This window comes from Girardinichthys multiradiatus, chromosome 7, assembly GCF_021462225.1.
Source record: "Girardinichthys multiradiatus isolate DD_20200921_A chromosome 7, DD_fGirMul_XY1, whole genome shotgun sequence".
Taxonomy (NCBI): Eukaryota; Metazoa; Chordata; class Actinopteri; order Cyprinodontiformes; family Goodeidae; genus Girardinichthys; species Girardinichthys multiradiatus.
This window is the reverse complement of record NC_061800.1, coordinates 39290463-39309603: the sequence shown is the minus strand read 5'-3', so window position 1 is coordinate 39309603 and position 19141 is coordinate 39290463. Positions and strand designations below refer to the sequence as shown.

At 39.6% G+C, this 19141-nt stretch overlaps 1 protein-coding gene across 4 annotated transcripts in view; it reads right to left on the bottom strand.

The window, feature by feature from the left end:
* LOC124871265 (neuropilin-2-like) overlaps positions 1-7140 on the bottom strand; it is a 137165-nt gene extending 130025 nt beyond the window's left edge. For all 4 annotated transcript variants that reach the window (XM_047370442.1, XM_047370443.1, XM_047370440.1 and 1 more), the window contains exon 1: positions 6243-7140. In XM_047370442.1, the coding sequence (XP_047226398.1) occupies positions 6243-6318 (76 nt within the window). In that variant the 5' untranslated portion in view covers positions 6319-7140. The remainder of the gene's footprint in view (positions 1-6242) is intronic.
* Positions 7141-19141: the final 12001 nt, after the last annotated feature.

The window sequence follows — 19141 nt, the reverse complement described above, 5'->3', positions numbered from 1 at the left end:
AGGATGGGTGAGCTCAGCCCTGAAGATAAGGTGAAGAACTCAGTTGACGTGGAGAAGTGTTGCTGTTGGTTTTCTGCATCAAAGCAGTCAATAGAGGTGGTTTGTCCATTTGATCAGGACTCTTTCTGGCTTTCCTGCCTCAAGTGGAGGAGTTTAAGTATCTCGGGGTCTTGTTCACGAGTGAGGGAAGAATGGAGCGGTAGATGGACAGACGGATCAGTGTAGCTGCCACAGTAATGGGCGCAGTGTGCCGGTCCGTTGTGGTGAAGAGAGAGCTGAGCCGAAAAGTGAAGCTCTTGATTTACTGGTCGGTCTACGTTCCTACCCTCACCTATGGCCATGAACTTTGGGTCATGACCGAAAGAACGAGATCCCGGATACAAGCAGCTGAAATGAACTTCCTTTGTAGGGTGGCCGGGCACTCCCTTAGAGATAGGGTGAGGAGCTCGGCCATCTGGGAGGGGCTCGGAGTAGAGCCGCTGCTCCTCCACATCGGGAGGAGTCAGTTGAGGAGGTTCGGGCATCTATACCGGATGCCTCCTGAACACCTTCCTCGGGAGGTGTTCCAGGCACGTCCCACCAGGGGGGATGGCCCAGGACACGCTGGAGGGACTATGTCTCTCGGCTTGCCTGGGAACTCCTTGGGCTCCACCCGGAGGAGCTGGAGGAGGTGTTTGGGGAGAGGGACATCTGGGCATCTCTGCTGAGTCTGCTGCCCCCGCGACCCGATAAAGCGGAAGACGAGTACGAATCTTTCTGGCTTCACTCCATTGAAGATTTTCTGGACATGTCCCACTGGGAGGAGACCCAGGGGTAAACCCAGAATGCACTGTATATCCTTTGTGGCCATGAAATGGCTTTGGGAGAACAAGTTGGAAAAATGCTAGGGAGGGGAGATTTGGGTTTACCTCTTGTACCTGTTACCCTATGTGACTCAATCATACGCTACCGGTCAAATATTTTAGATACACTTTCTCATTTAATGGTTTTCTTTATTTTCACGACTATATACATTGTAGATTGAAGGCATCAGAACTGTGAATGAACACTTATGAAATAATGTAGTAAACAAAAACTGTGAAACAACTCTAAAAATCTTCTATATTTTAGATTCTTTAAAATAGCTACCCTCATGAGGTAGTCACCTAAAATGGTATTCCAAAGTCTCGAAAGAACTTCACAGAGGCGCATTGAGAGAAAGTCAAAGGCTGATATTTCAGTCATCACAGCAAAGGGTGGCTACTTTGAGGAATCCAAAAAAATCAAACACATTTTAAGTTCTTTTATAATTTTTTGCTTGCTTGATAATTTTAGATGTGTTCATTCACAGTTTTGATGCCTTCAGTGAGGATCTACGTTCAGTGTAAATAATGATGATAACAAAGAAACCATTAAATGACAAAGTGTATGTAAAATGTTTGACAGGTAGTGCATATAAGCTAAAGGCATTTAAAAAATGGTTATAGTAGATTTTTGGTATTATTTGAAGCTTTCAAATATTTCAAAGTGACTTTTAAGGAAAACAAGAGAAATAAATCCATGCCAAATTATCATCTAAGCAACCAGATGAAAGAAAATAACTGCTAATCCTGAAACCTGGTGGAAAACACCTGCTAACTGCAGGATAATTAAACCAAAATCTGAGGTAAGTCTCTGGCAAAGAGTCACATGCTCAGTCAGTTGTGGCAATGAATGACCTGAATCCAACTTTCACAGTAACCTAGAAATGTTTAATTTGTTGTCAATTCTCCAAAAGAAACTTAATGACAAAACTTCAGTTTTGATTTGAAAAACCCTTGTCACTGTTAACTGCATAAATATGATGAGTGATACTATAAACAATAAGATCCCTTGAATTAAAATGTAATTTAAATCTTAAGGGTTAAATCTGAGTTTTCCACCTTCAGTATATCAAAATCAGAGTTTATTTAATGCCCTACCTTGGCCAGAAACCCTCCTGAGCTCAGCAGAGGAGAAGAATAAATCTGGATTGGTTTACTGCAGGTGGCTCCACTCAACTACTGCTTCACACCCAGCTGCTCTGCTCTTGTTACTCTAACGCCCCATAATACTCCCTCTCTCTCTCTTCCTCCCTCTGTTTCTTCCCTTTACCTCCCTCTTTTATGCCCTTAAACTCTCAAGAGTCTTTGCACTACTTATATTTTCTCCTCCAACCCTCACTCTCTCTTTTTACTGCTCCACTGTTTCAGTGCGCTCTGCTGGGAGCAAAGTTTACAATTCCTCTAGGTAAGTCATTGTAAATAGATTGTATTTTATGATTTCCTACCCTCTGCACCTGTGAATCAACACATCTGACAATCCAGATGTAATGAAGAACATCCCTAGAGAAAATAGTAAGATATCCAGGGAAATATACTCACACATACAAATAAAAAACCCTTTTAATTTTACCTGCTAATTGTTCATGTTGAAAGTATAGTGAACCATTGTGCATTAAATAATCTATACAAAGGTTACAGTTTCAATTCCATGTCTGGAATAGATTCCATAAACAATATCTCAAGCTATGAACACCTAACATAGCTGTGTTCAAACCATCATCCCAAAATAGAAAAGCATCTGGTATATCTGTAAACCCACAAAGACAGGCCTATTCGCCTGAATTCACATTGCACCTGCCACAGTGGCACATAGTGGTGGAAGCATCATGCTATGGAGACACTTTTTGTACAGCCGGTTCATAAAAGCTGGTCAGAGTTTTTGGAAGATAGACAGAGTGACATCCAGGGCATACAGGCTAAAAAAATCTTGTTAGAGTTGAGTCTAAAGCAGAAGTTCACCTTCCAGCAGGACACTTACCTTAAGCATCCAACCTGAGTAACCATTAAATGGTTTAGATCAACGTATATTCATGTGTTAGAATGGCCCTAACATAGTTTATCTACTGTTTATCCAAACTGATTAAGCTTATGTTAATTTTCAAAGAACACATTTAAATCTCAGTCTTTAGATGTGTAAGTATTCCAAAGAAGATTGTTTTACAGATTACTGAAAACCATTATTTTCCCTCACTTCCCAATTATGCGCTACTTGTCATTAATCGTTTTGGTTGGGAGGCTTAACCTAAACACAGGCAAGAGCACAGATGTCTCCTTTTAAGAGGAACAAGAAAATGAGGCAAATTTACAAGCACATGCGCAAAACACAAAGGAGATATCAAAACCAGTGAGGAACACAAGAGAAACAAAATGCATGGCAACAGAACAGACTGGCATGAGAACTGGCAAGGAACCGGCTAAACAAAGGGATGTTTAAATGCTGGAGAGATGATTACTGAGACCAGGATCACCACCGCTTGGTGTTCATCTGTTAAAAAACCTCCAATAAAATTCACAAAAGTTTGTGGTTGTAACATGGCAAATTGTTTAAAGGATGTCAATACTTTGGCAGAGCACTGTATGTTTGCAAGGAGCTAAAATGGGGCCAAAGATGATTAGGCGAACAAATGAAACGGATGATTTGTTTTATTGATGGCTTACAGAGCACTATGACCCGAGCTGATGTAAGAATTAACTATTACAAACTGAACCCATAAGTAGGTTCAAACCTTGAGGTTATAAATTAAACACTGCAAGTTTTCCTTAAAGCTCTGCAGCAGGAAATAATTGCTTCGGGTACTTTACTGCTGCAATACAAGGACGAAAAAACTCAAAATAGATGAAACATTTGTGTACTTTGCAAAATATGAACATATGTATGTGGAGTTGCATGCTCCCAGTCCTCTTTAGACTTTTAAAATTGCCCTAAGTTGGGTGGGAGCAATCATTTCAATTATATTAATAACATAATTTAAGCCTGAGTTCTACCTGTGGGCAATTTGCTAGAGCACTTCTAACACTGAGTATGCCGGTGATCCTGTTTCATCATCCAGCATATTTCAGCAGAGACACTATAGAAGCAGACAGCTGGTCTTGAGTGGCCAATTATGTCCGTTTATCTCCCTTCCAGGCGCAGCTGTGATCAAACGGAATGAAGAAACAGGATCAAACAGCGAGGGTAAAAATCACTCTTCCGTTCGGATCGCTTCTTTTCCTCACCTTCCCTGTGTCTGTTTCTGTTACTTCCTCTTTTCTGCATTTCCATCACCTTCTGCCTCCTGCTTTACGTTTCTATATACATATATATATATATATATACACACAGACGCTTCTACGTCTCACTGTGTCTTCGTCGCTCATTTCTCGGAAGACAGCAAAGGAAGGGCGTCTTTAAAAGTTTAGTGCTGAGGAAGCTTAATGTCGCAGAGGATCTATATGCTTAACTGGCACGCTGGGTGCCACGGGGGAGAGCTGGAGGGGAAGTGTCATCTATTTATCTGTTATAAGCAGATAATCACTTTCAAGATGCACCAATCAGTCTGTCAGAGATCGGAATCGGCCAATTTTATGATTGGCAGCTCAAATTAGGAAAAATCTGTGGGTAACCGATTTACCCCATGTTGCAACAGTTTAAGCCTCTTTTGTATGTTACAGTACTTACAGGACAACATCTGAATCCCTCCAAATCGGCGTGTGCGACCGCATAGAAAACCGAAAATCAGGAAAAGCCTGATCTGTGCATCTCTAATTCTGTAATTCAGTCAGAAAGTAGGGCCCTAACAAAACCTCAACAGGTAGACTACTTCACAGAATAACCAAAAGTACAAAAAATGTCATGGCAGCATGGTGAGAAAATGTGTTTAAATTGCTAAAAAAAAAAAAAAAAAGAAGCAATTTATTTAAAAGCAGATGAACTTCAACACGTCAAGCATAGTGGGAGATTCTGTATTCTCTGACAGTGTATTTCAAAAATAACATCTGACAGACTGGGGACCCGATTTAAATATTCAGACTCTTAAAGGCCCTCCTGGTCGAGCCTTAAACCACTAAAACCTTCTCCTAGAATATAAAAATGTTCTCCACTACTACACTGAACTTGTTTCTCCCCTGTTGCGCACGTCAATACATGGACCTGAAAGCATACTAATCGCGGGTCTCTTTTGACAATGAAACTCAAATATATCTCACAAATAAATAATTAGTTCCTAATGTGTAAATATATTTCAAATGAAGCAGAAAATATTATTCGCACTGTTTTAAATTCTCCACGGAATTTAAATAATGAATCACGTTTTTCTCATTATTTCATAGATAATCTTCATACCTGTAGAACCAGAACAACTAATATAAGCGGCCACTGGTATCAAGCGCGTTTTATTCATCTCTGCGGAGTGCAAAGCGTCTCGGAGCTGGAAATCTGGTGCGTAAAATTCACCGTGCGTAAAAAGATGCACACGTGAAGATGCACGGTATATGCACGCACGTACGATATTGTCTCATACACAGAGATGATATTACGTGTCTCACAAACGACTGTGCATAAATTGAGGAGTCGCTCTGGCGTTGGATACCAGGCAGAGCCATTTGAAGTGTCGGAGCTGACCTCCGTCAGCGGGAGACAGTAGCAGCAGCCAGCTTCACCAGCACCTCTCCGTAGAACTGGCGGTAAAAGGGGAAATGTTGGCTAGGGATGTTTTAAAATAAGTTTTGAAAGTTGCTGTCAGTTTCCATACTTTCAGAATAACTTTCGAGGAATGAAATTGCGCCCGTCCAAACGAGGACATATCAGCAGTGCAAACGCTGGCATTGTCACTGATCTGACCGAAATGTGGCGGTGTTGTTAATTGTTTTTTGCGACATTAGACAATTTCTCTGAAAATAGTGATTTGGTTAAAAATTAGATGTATGAAGGTGTTATTCAAGATCAGCGCACAGTCCATAGCTGGACCCGCGGGGAGCAGCAGCGGATTTAAACCATGACAGTAGTCCCTGTAAATCTGAATCATGGTTTACATATTATTCAGATAAATAACTTATCACGGGTGAGGGTTGTTGAAATTTTACTTCTATGTCTGTATGACATCGAAGTGCAAACTGTTGGCTTTGGAAGAGTAACAGAGACCACAACGAAGAGACAACTGTCCTCTTAATTCGACTTACATTAGAGTAGATATCTTTAAGTTAAAAATAAAATATTTTAAATCAGTTGGAGGCTGAAGTCTCGTATAAAATTGATTTTAATCAGAACTGACTCTGTGAAAATAAAATTACTTGATGCCTCATAGATCGTTCTTTGAGTTATTTTATAAAACTATCAAATTTCTTACAAAGAAGCGGTTAAACAATCATTGAAATCCAAAGGAGACACATGGATTTCCGCGGGAGCGAAAGTGTCAAACTTACCTCCTTCATCAGCTTTTACTGCTGAAGGCAAAAGAAGCGGCAGAAAACATCCACACAGCCATAAACATGAATACATCTTTTCCCTCAAGGCGTTGAGAAACCAAAAGAAAAATTTAAAACACCCTCCTTCAGTTTGGTTTGTCTGAAACAATAAAGTGTTCCGGTTCTGAACTTTTCCGTCCTTTTCCACAGTTCCTTCAGAGGCAATAATCACAATCCAAACGCCGGGTTGCGGCTTTCCAGAAATACGGCTTCGGCTCTTGTACACAGTTGATATGAGTTGCTGGCACTGCTTCTTGTCGCCAGAAAACCGCAGTTAATGCAACGTAATTTAAAATTTGGCGGACCTGAACTGCAAACACAGTTTTATTCCAGCGAAATCCATGTTGGTGCGAACTGTCCGGGTAACAGTGTCCACCCGAGTGTCAAAACGCGTGTTGGAGCAGATCTTGGCAGGCGAATCACTCAAATTAAAAAGAAAAAAAAATCTAACTTGGTAACTAAGAAGAACAAGAAGGAGCGTAAGAAAATAAGTTAACGAAATGTAAAACAAAAGGGGTCTTTAAATATCTTTAAACCTTCCCTTACAACTCTATTCAAAAATGGCAAATTCTCATTTCTAATGTTCCCCAACAGCAGTTAGTTCTCAGGCAAATGAAAAATGTATTTCTCATAGGGCGCAGATCCAGTTCCCGTGCGTAAAACTACTCCGGAGAAAATAAACGTGGTTCCTCTCCACTTCTCCTCCTCCTGAAAAGCTGTGCGTTTCTCCGCTGCAGCCCTCTCCTCTCCTCTCCTCTCCCTCCGCTCTTCCTCTTTACGCGCAGTAGCAGCAGCAGCCTGTGTGTCTGTGTGTGTCTCTCTCCCGGCAGGCAGGCTCCGGCAGTGCACTGCTTTCCCTCCGGTCTCCTCCGGGTTTGTGGCAGTGAGCAGGACCGCTCACTCAGTTCACCCTGTTTCGGCGCGCGTGCACGCCGTGCGCTCGTGAGCGTGTATCGGATTACAGCAGGCACCTCGGCCCGCCTCCATGTGGCCCCTCACTGATTAAAGAGCAGCTTCATCTCCCTCTTGTCTCTTTTTGCCTGATCACCTCTCAACATCCTACACATCGTTATACCTTCATTTGCTTTATTGATTTTATTTTGCACATTTTCTCTGTAAATTTACTTACATTTTCCTTTACTTTCGCTGCCGTTTTGGTCTGGGCACAATTTTATGTATGTTCTGGATTTTTATGCTTCCCTATTGCTGTGCACATACCCCTTGAACACCTATTTTGCATGTCTGTTACTTTATAATCACAAACCTAATTGTATTTTATCATGATCCAAAAAGTTGTGCAAAAATGTAAAAGGTGAGGAAAATCTGGTCCTGCATTTGTCTGATTTGCATTCTGCTGAAATATGATTATCTGCCCCAGTCTTAAGTATTACATTTTTTAAGGATCACTATTTATCTAGCACCACTTATCCTACTATCAGCTTTGACCAGCTTCCCTGTACCCACTTAAGAAAAGCATCCCCACAGCACAATGCTGCCACCACCATGTTTCAATTGTTATGGTGGAGATGATGGCAACAGAAGTAAACTATGCTCCAAATTAAGCTTGGGATATTGTTTAATATCTTAAGTGTGCTAAAACTATATTTTATTTAGAGGTCTCAAAGTAAAGGGGTGGAATTATAAAATAACCACCTGTGCTCCAATCTTCTGCCTCAGCTTGAAAGTGTTTCATTTGGAAGATTCAAACTTCTCCTGCTTACTTGGAAAGCAACCCTGAACTCCAGCCAAATATCATCAGACTTCCCCCCTTTTTGTTTTCTATTTCACCTTTACTATCAGCCATGGTCTCCATTAGCAAGCACAACCTTGGTCTGTCCCATAAAACCCCAATAAAACATGAAGAAGCTTCTGATTATAACAAGACAAAATGTAAAGCAATTGAAGGGGTGTGATTACTTTTAAGGGTCACTGCAGAAATAAATGAGACATAAAAGAAAAAAGGCAGAAAAAAAGGGGCCCTGACATTTGTAGTGAAGAGATGGGAGGTAAAGGGATGTTTCTCTTGGGGAAGCACTGACCATAATACTTTATAACTATATAAAAAAGGTAGCATAGTGATCAGTTATCATCCATTCATAGCTCACACCTGCCTATCCATGCACGGTCACCGGTTCATACCTAAGGGTAATGTAGAGAGACAAGTTAAGCTAACAGTCATATTTTGTGGCAGGGAGGGAGCTGGAGTACCCGGGGAGAACCCATGCAAACTCCATGTAGAAAGAACCCAGGCCCTGGATTAGAACCCGAGACCTTCTTGGTGCAAAGCAATACTGTGCCACATAGTCAATTATAAAAAGCATTTTGTTCTGAGGAGTAACACATGACTTCTACTTAAAAATCACAAATTCATGAGTCATGCAAAACAGCCCTTATGATAATGATGCTAGAGTTTATGAATGTAATTATACAGTCACACACATGCCAGCAGGGAAAAAAGCTGAGCTGTTTACCAAGGGCACATGGGTCAGTGGGAAACAGAATCTGAACAAGTGGTGGAGTAATACAAAGCAAGCTAAACAAACATGGTTTACCTGATAAGGTAAAGAGATTTCTGTCTTCTGCTAAAAAGACATTTAGCATTTAAACTCTCTGTCATTATAGCTGCTCACACCTTTGTTTCCTTTCTTTACTTTCATCTATCATGCCAATGCAATGTACCTTCTAATGTTTTTTGTCTTGTTGCTGAAATGTGCTATACAAATAAACTTGCTTTGCCTTCCCACTGGCTGCTCCTACTCCCGTTCGCTCAGCGGTGTAATGGAGGGAGTCTGTCAGTGGGAGGTGTGTTTTAGCAGCACCAGAGCTCTGTGGTATCACTACCCAAACCCGCCTCAGCTCTCGCTCTGCCTTCCCAGGGCACACCCTGCTCACATCCATGCACAGATGTACACACATACAGGCCATAATGACACAGCTGAACTCACCACTGACCACTCAGTAAAACAAAATCAAGACGTACACCCATATCTGGTGGGAAGAAAAGCCCTAACAAACTCCCTTATGACAGAGAAGATAATCACAAGATAGCTGATCCTGTTTTTACATCTAGTGCTGATTATTTATAGTCCCTTGAACTTTGTGACACAAAATTTTCTGAGAGCAGTCCATGATATGTGATATGGTCCTCATTGAAAGGCAGCTGATTTCACAGTTACGATTCTGCATTAGAGTACAGTAGAGTAGAGAAAGGTACTGCCTCGTGCAAACTACCAGTCAGGTATTTTCCATTATCTTGAGGTCCTGAAGTTATTTTTCCGTGACACATTACTGCAGTAACTGTTACCCAACTCATTCCTTGGGACCCTCTGCTTCTGTGACCTCTGTACCCTGGCTCTCTCCTTCTCTCACCCCTCTCTTGCTGCCTTCCGTCCTGCCTCTTTGCACTGAAACTAAATCCACCAAGTCCCCTGGAATCTGTCAACTAATGAGAGCACACAGCAGTCACATGGTCAACATAACATCATAGTCTGATGCCTCAGTTTTACTTTGAGAAAATGTTTAATTTTAAACAAGAGAAAACATGCTGCTCAACAGCAGTTTATTGTTTTTTATTCTATGCTATTGAATTTTTTTTTATATTGCAAAAATACTCAATATTTTCAGTGGAGCTGAAATTAAATGCTCAGAATAGTCTAAGTTGTAGTTTGAGTTTAGTCCACAATAGAGAATGTCAGCCTAATGTTGTCCTTATAAGAATTGCAGTGAAACGTGACTTTTCCGGTCATTTACATCTTTTTTGCTTTCCATGCAGTAGCGGACAGGCTTTCCCAGAATGAACTACTGAAATCATCAGCATCCCAATTAAGGAAATCACATAGAATGCTGCTATTTGCTAACAGCCCTCCATCTTAGTGAAAACTGCTGACATAAATGGCCGCCAATATTTTCAAAACTAAACCCTGATTTATTGGGGTTTTGCTTATTTCGGATTTTGCCTGATGCAGCAACACAAAAAGGTTTTATTGGTGAGGTGGAAAGAACATGATGCATAGTTTAAAAAAAAGAAAAGTGGCATGCATTTATATTGTGTACCCTTTACTCCGATGCCCCTAAATGAAATCTAGTGGAACCTATTGCTGCCAGTCGTCCCCTAATTAGTAAATAGATTCAACCTGTGTGTAATCAGGATAAATACATCTTTGTGAAGGCCCTAAGAGGTTAGTAAGAGAACTTCAGTGACCAACAGCATCATGAAGACCTAGGAAAACATCAGGGAGTCAGGGAAAAAGTTGTGGAGAAAGTTAGATCATAAATATCCCAAGCTTTAAACTTTTCATGGGGCACTGCTCAGTCTATCAACAATATCACCACCATCCCCACTGTGTAAAATAGTGGCTGCATCATGAAGTGAAGAAGCTTTTCTTCAGAAGAATCTAACGGCGGAATGTATAACAAAAATTTAAAACTGCACCTGTTAAAGTCTTTCCTTTAAGACAGCCAAACAAAACAAGTGTATAATACAATGTACTGCAGAAATATTTATACCCCTTAAACTTTTACAACCACAAACCTCAATGTACACCATATTGCCAAAGGTATAGGGTCACACGACCAAATCAATGAGTTCTGGTGTTACTTCCTGCATTTCTGGTTTCGTCATTTAACTATGAACACACTCCTAAACATTGAGGAAGATGTTTAAGTTGCTATTGCTGGGAACGGTGGGTCCATCAACAAACTGGACCTTATGGATTAGGAATAGGATGTCATCAGAGTTCATGTACATGTAAAGTAGACAGACAAATACTTTTGACAATATAGTGTATATAAATAAACAAACCATGTATTTTTATCCTTCCACTTCTAATGCACTACTGTGTGTTGGTCTATCCCATGAAATCCCAGTGAAAGACGTTAAATGCTGTGGCTCTAACGTGACAAATAGTGAAATGTTTAGGGGGTATTAATACTTCTGCAAGGAACTGTATTTAAACTTTGTCTTGACTGATTATCTTTTTGAGAGATTTCAATTGGTGCAGTTTGTAATCAAGATTCTGATTTATTCTTCCCATTGTACATTACTCTGTTAGATTTGTTGTGTGACACAAAGTTAAACTAATTAAGCTGAACTTCAACATTCAGTGAAGGGTAGGGAGAGAAATGAAACCCTGCGGCATCTTTATGAAAATATATGTGAGGGTGTGTTTTTAACTAAACTGTGAAACCAGGCGAGAGAAAGGCGATCCCTGCTTTGCGTCAAGGGGAGAACTTCTTGGTTGGCTTTTCAGCAGCTCAAACTGGTTCTGTCCACACCTTGACGAGATTCTGCACCTCTTTGGTCCTCTCTTGTTTGGCTCATACAATGAATGATCCCTTGATTTTAAATCCATGCGGTCATAATTCAGGTTTTTAATTCTTCAATGTGTCTATCGTTGCCTGTTTAGATCCTCACACACATTTTATATCCGATTGTCCATTTTAAACTATTCCTTTTTTCCTTTTCTTACCCTAAGATGTGGAGCTGGCTTAACATTTCACTTGGGAGTTTGACAATGTGAAGCAACTATACCATGACCTCAATGTGTGAACATGTGGTTTTTATTTAATACCAGTGTTTTTTCAGAGGGGCCAAAATAAAGTACTACAGCAATATCAGTCCTCTTGTCTGGAAGTAAGCACTGATCACTATATAAAATAACTTTAAAAAAAGCCCAACAGAAGTCAGCAAGTTTCTTGAACATGCTTAGAAAAATGTTATGTTTATGTTATGAAAAATGTATATTTATAACACTTAGAAGTTAGATAAAGACCGATCCTAGGTAGACAAATCTAAGTAAAAATGTGACTCTTTTAGGTCCATCACACAGCAGCACAATATTAGGCTTCAGGAATTAGAAAAAATGAGAGAAAAGCACTTGGATAATCTCAGGGGAAACCAGCAGCTCTGCATCCATCATCCTCTCCTCATTTGTGCTTCTGCCTTTGAACAAATGTTTATGCAGGTGTTAGAATGTCACAAAGTCAAACAAAATTTGAGGGAATAGTTGGAAGCTGTCCGTGTGTTAAATATACTTTTTATTTGAGGGCCAGTTTGCACAGTAACCTGTTGACTTCATTAGGCTCCAGGGATTCTGCAGATGGTGTTTTTGGGGTCCTGCTGCCAACACTTTCTGAATCTCTTCCACGTCATGTCAACATCTAGGTGCTAGTGGTAGTAAATTATGTCTTAATGCAAATATGCATGACACACAATCACTCTTTGTGTGGCCTCATCAATAGGCATTATTACTTAAGCACATTCTACGGTAAACCATCGTAAATAAGTGTCAATTGTTAACATGGGGCTACACTCATATACTCAGAGATAATCGTCCCTGTGCCCGTGTGGGTATAGAGCTCAGTGGTGATTATCACAGTCCAGCCTGTGGAGACTGCAGGATGTCAAGTCAGCTATTAGCAAGGACACCGAAGTGCCAGGAAGAGACAAATAAATACACAACAGCAGAGACACACAAACACAAACAGATATACTAGTTTGGACACAGTGTTAATGGATCCCAGTAGGATGTCAGAACTATGTGGGGTTTGTGAAGAAAGTCTGCTCTTTTTCTAAGAACTTTAAAGTCCAGATTTATTCATCCTTAACTGCTCTTTGTCGTTTGTCTTTTCATTGTCTTCACTGGACTGTACCGATATACGGAAAGGTGATTGTACTGCAGTTGTATTTCTCCTCCAGTGTGTGTTAATGGTGAGAAATGATGCCCATCAGATCTTCACCTCACAAAGATGATCTCGTGTGTTTTGGCTTTAAATCCGCTGGGCACACAGACCATCTGTAATCACTACATCACACACTTGAGCCATGATGCCAGTTTACCCTCGCATAAGTCAGCTGATACAGGGCTGTGGCTACCTCATTCATATTTTATTATCTTAAAGAAGAGACAAAAAACTGAAACATTTCTATGTATTTTGGAATTATAAGCATTTTAAAATTAGACAAACACGAAAAAACAGAATATGTGTACTGGTCAAACTGGGACTGGAATATTCTGCAGGTACATCTCAATAAATTAGAATAAGCGTTCCGATGAAGCTCGTTTGTCAGATAAAAAATACCTTTTAAAAGTAACAACATTTAAGCAGGTGTTAAACATACTCTTCATTCAGCCCACGTTTCTGCATTAAAATGTTTTTTTATTGGTCTAATGTAGTATTCAAATCTTCAATGTTTAATTTTCATTGGCTGAAAGCAAAAACAACTGTAGTCAGCTCATGGGCTGTGGTTGGCCACTGAAAGACCTCTGCGTGACACTGTCACTCCATAGATAAACGTACCATTTGTGGATGGGCTTGGCTTGTTGAAATACAGTACCAGAGTCTAAGGAGGCATGGTGCAAGAAGAGAAAATATGTTTTAGACAGCGCTATCCTATCAGGGTCCCATGAATCACCATGGGACATGGCCTGAACTCTTACCCTATGGTTCCCGAAACCATGATGCCAGGAATAACACCACTGTGTCATCAAATGGTAGAGTTATTTTGCAAAGTGCCTTTAACTGTTCTATCTAAACTGCTGAAACATCATTTATTTTAGTCTGTTGTCCAACTTTTCTTTTTCTGCATTTATTATGCTACTGCAATGTACATTTTCTGTCTTTTATTTTCTTATGTTTTATTCATGTAAAGCACTTTAATTGTCTTGTTACTGAAATGTGCTCTACAAACAAACTTGCCTTTCCTTGTTGGGTTTGTTGCTCCAGTTGGTTTGCTCCTAAACTGGCCATAAATACAAGTGCTTCCAGGTGGTACCCAAGATCTTGTTTCAGACAAACTCCAGCTCCACACAATCCTGAACAGAGTTAGGCAGATATAAATTATTGATTAGCACAATGTTCCTTGTGGGAAGCTACCCTTGATGTTTTAAATGTGTCCCTGATTCAACACACCTGGTTCCAATGATATCATTTTCCCCTCACAAGGTGATGAAGTCCTGTAGAGGTTAGTTAACAGCACATTCATTTAAATCAGGTTTGTTCAAGCAGGGAAACTGAAACTGAGAAAACTGAAAACAATGTCTTTAAAAGATCAATATTGGTGAAAACTGCATGGTGGGTTTTATGTGTGCCCACAACCTTGTCACATTTCAGTATATCCATAGTAAACCTATAGTAAATAAGATATTTACAAAAGTCCGTTTTGGGAGTTTTGAGAGCATTTATTTTGGCATCTTAAATTACTTTAAACTCTTGTTCAACCTGAGTCTGAAAATGTGTTGTTTTTCTTCAGATTTGTTGCCGAAGAGTAAAATTATTGAATTCAAAATTCAAAGATACATCAACTTCCTTCTGTTTACATCATTAGGAATTTCAAGCTTATCTAATCATGAGTTAATACATTTGAAGAATAAAGCTATGAACATAAAGTTTACTAGGTTAAGAAGATTCAGAATCTGTTCACAGGGTTAAAAATGAGGATGTCAGATATCATCACACTAAGCACCGGTTCCCATGACAAAAACAAAAAATAATTATAAAACTGAACAGGGTTGTGTAAAAACCATAAAGAATAATGCCAATTCAGACAGATAAGGTCCAAACTTCCATGACCTATTGGAGTTGTGGGTCCCTAAAGAGGGCTTAGTTTTGTCACTCCTATTATCAAATTCCTATTGTCTGTAACAACCTTTGCTGTTTTTTAATAAACTTTATTCACTTGTAAATGTAGGACAGCAGACAGGACAGTGGCTAGTGCTGTTATCTAAGAGCAAGAAGATTCTGAGTTCAAACCTCAGCTGGATAGGAAACTTTTGGACTGACTCTGACTTGTATGTCTCACTGTTAGTCTTTTGATTGACTGGTGCCCTGTCCAGGGTATAGAGTATACTCTCTCCTTCAACAATTTACCACTGAGGATATGGACCAGCACCTCTTGCATGGATTAAGCTAATATAGAACATAATGTTTTGCGGAAGTCTAGTACGCTATTCCAGTCTGAGACGGACTTTTGATGTTTTTTTTAAGAGCTTTTTTCCAGTGCTGTGGGTCAGGTAGCGCACCAAACAAGTCCTACATTCAAACTTTTTTGCCTTATACCACGCTGTTGTGAATTTTGACTCAGTGATTGAGTTTTTTGTTTAATTTTTTTCAAACTTGGCAGCCGTCCACATTATTCAAGCACATATTGGATGAAAAAGTGACATACCAAACCCTGGATCAATGTCATCTGTGCCAACTTCATTATTTACTTTGAGGTTTTGTCCATAGCTATCTGGATCTGCACACCTCTTTCATCCCACACCATTTCCCTGCCACCCTGCTTTCAGAACGTTTCATTTACACTCTGTTATTGTAATTTCTTTCGCCTTGTCCCTTCATCCATGCCTTACCTGTTTTTCTCTGTGTGTGCTGACAGATAAGGATGTCCCCCTTGATGTTTTACTCAGCTTGTAGCACAGCAGCAGCAGTTAGCAGCTTAGTGTTTCCCAGTAGAGAAAGGATGGGTTCTGCAGAGATGTCAGGCTGACTTTATAACTACTCATCAGAGACTTGTAATTGAAATGTTACAGTGGGTGGGCAAAAGTTACCCATAATAATTTTTTATTCCACCCAAACAGCTGTATGGACATTAAAAACCTTAGGTTCAAAACTCAAATTAGATCACTGAAGATTAAAATAGTTGGAAAAAGTTCATTCTCTGACAGTTCCATCATCAGCATGAATATCTTTTTTCATTTTGGGTGTTTTTATTTAAACAGTTCTGCTTAATAATGGAACAAACAACCTTAATGATTTTTAAAAATAAAAAATGTTTCAATTTCTTTAAATTTAAGATGTGTGAAAATAAAAATAACCTAATTTAATACACAAAAACATATAAACATCTGCATCGTAGAGTCTCGGTTTGTGTAGAGGTTATAAAATAGGAGCCATTTTTCCCCCCAAGCATATGGATATATATGCTGTAAATATTTAAATGCACTGTTTAAAAATATTTAAGTAACACTTTGTAATCAGAGAATATTCCAGTTAAACGTCTGGAATATTGATCTGGTCAGCTATGTAAGTAGAGGAGGTTGTCAGTCAGCAAGCCCTCTTAACAACTCTTACTATCCAAGTGTTGTTACAGATGTTTATAGCTGTGGTCAGGAAGGATCTCCTGTAGTGGACTGTGGAAGAGATGATCCGAGGAAGCCTCTGACTGAAGACACTGTTGTTGTTTTACAGTCTTGTGAAGAGGATGCCCTGGGTCGTCCATTATGTTCCTTCTTTTGTATCCATCTTTCTACAACTAACTCCAGAGGTGCCACAACAGTCCCCAGAACAAAGTCAGTCTTCTTTATCATCTTGTTAAGCTTTTATGTCATTGGCTCTGATGCTGCTTCTCCAGCAGATGTTGGCAGAAAACATTATACTCTCCAAAACAGACTTATGGAAGATCTGTAACATCTTGCTGGACCCAAGCCTTCTCAGGTACAATCTCCTCTGTTCCCTGTTATATTAAAGCTTAACTCATGAATATCTAGTCCAGGCCCAGGCAGGTCCAAGTGAACACTAAGGTTGTCAAACTCCTCCACCACCTCCACTTCTTCTCCCATGATGGAAATAGTTTTTGACATATTCCTGTTTCTCCTGAAATGCCACAAAGCAGCCCACCAGCTGCTTCTTGTCCAACCCTGATAGCGCCCACAACTGCAGAGTCATTCGAGTATTTCTGCACATGACAGGATTCTGACTCCCTCTGGACAGGGAAAGGAATAGTGAGATTACAGTCCTATAAATCCATTATTACTGCACCAATGCTAATCATTAGCATAAATAGAACTTTCCATGTATGCTAGCATTTAGTTTAGTGCTAACCTTATGTAGCATTACTCTAAACATACTAGCAATGTTGTGATTGCTTTCTAACATTATTCACACACATGCATATTTAACCTAATTTATTTTTTTATCTGCTCGTTCTTTGTGTGTCAACAGCTTCACAATGTTTGCATATGAGAGCAAGCAAGCTTTTTTTGCTTTTGCTGAAATACTGTTCTCTACTAGCTGAACTGTCCAAGAACGTTCAGGTAGGACAAAAAAATAAAAATACTTTAGCTGTCTGGGTCTAATATGATTTTTTTCTGTGTTTTGCTATCTTTTTTATCCTTTGTACTTTAAATATAATTCTGAGTTACATTTATAATAATGACATAAATTACGATTTGAAATCATTAATTACTCCATTAAGGTTAATGTAAATAATACTGAGTTATTCCTTTAGTTTAGGAGCTCTTTTATTGCAATATAATTCATGGGAATAATTCATGGGAATAATTCATAGAGCATGGTTGAATTGTAATGCACGTTGCACATTTTTAACCAAAATTTCCATAGACTGGTTGCATGTCATTCAGAAAGCCGCTGGCAGGCTTCTGTCAATTTTCATAATAAACAAAATTGGCTCCTGGTGTGATTTAGAGTTCATTTCAAAATTTGTGTTCTGACTAGGAGGGCTCTTCATGGACATTTACTGGGTTATATAAGAGGACTACTGCATCGAAACATCCCCACCAGGTCCCCTGTGGTCCTGTGAATGGGACCTGCTGATAGCCCCCCATACTAAGCTTAAAACAAAAGGAGACAGAACCTTTTCTCCGGTGGCTCCAAAACTCTGGAACTCTCTTCCTTCGCCACTGAGATCAGCAGCCTCTGTGGGTTCCTTTAAAGGACAGTTAAAAACTGTTTTAAATCCACTTTAGTTTAATTTGCCTTTTTTAATGTTGATTGTGAAGCACTTTGTAATCTTTATATCTTAAAAAGTGCTATTTCTAAATAAAGTTTCTGTTACATACTTAAATTCCTCTAGGAAAGAATTGACTGCAATGACTGGAAAAGCACCCAAAGCCCTTAGAAGTATTGATTAAAATCACTTTAAAAGATGACTTGCAAGTCTGGCTGGAAGTAAAGTAAGAAAAATGTGTAATGAGTCTAGACTTCCAAATTTCTCTTACATTCAACTTTTCAAAGCTACAGTGCACATTTTTGGCAGCTGAAGTATTATGTTTACCACCGTCAGTCACTGTCTGAAAAGATAGAGTGTGAAGGGTGATGGGGGAGTAAGGAAACCTTTTACAGTCCACTTTTCCCTTTGAGGCAATCCAGACTGCTTCCTCCTCCAATTGTTTTCTATTGTCTTCTTAACCATTCAACATATTTTAAGGCTGAGATTGGTTCAATGGTTCAACCATTTCTTATTAGTGAGCCATTGCCAATATGCAGAATTTTAGTATTTGTATACAGACCTCTTTATGTGCAAGTCACCCATCTGTAATACTAGAGTTACAGAGAAGCAAACACACAGACATACTCTGAAAGACAGGATGCAAAATTTCTTCTTATCCTTCTCTGCCTTATCAAATTATCTCCACTGACAACCTGAGTGCATCACACTGTTTGAGGAGTGGCTCCCTTCGGCTGTGGAAAATAACCTTAAGGGTTTTTTTATGGGTGGGGGGGTCGTTTGCCTTAGGTGACACAAACTGATAGCGTTATCACTTAACGGCTTAACACAAAAACCTGTAGACAGGGTGGCATCTGATCATGACAAAATGAGGGGTCAGGAAACCCAACACTGATTAAATGGCCTCTAACCTCGCAGAAAGCTCATTACGTAGACTGTACCAGAACAAGTGGGTTTGTGTGTCATGTTACAGCATCTGCCACTTCTTTAATTACCTTTATCTCCTGCTTTTCACTTCCTGTATGGGCCTTTTGCCTAAATCATCATTGAGAAGAACGTCTTTTCTCTGTCTCTCTCCAACTTCTTCCTTCTTTATCTGTTTTTCATTGTAACAACAGAAGGAATAGATGAGTAGTTAGTGCATCAACGCCTTTATCAATGCCCTCTGTAT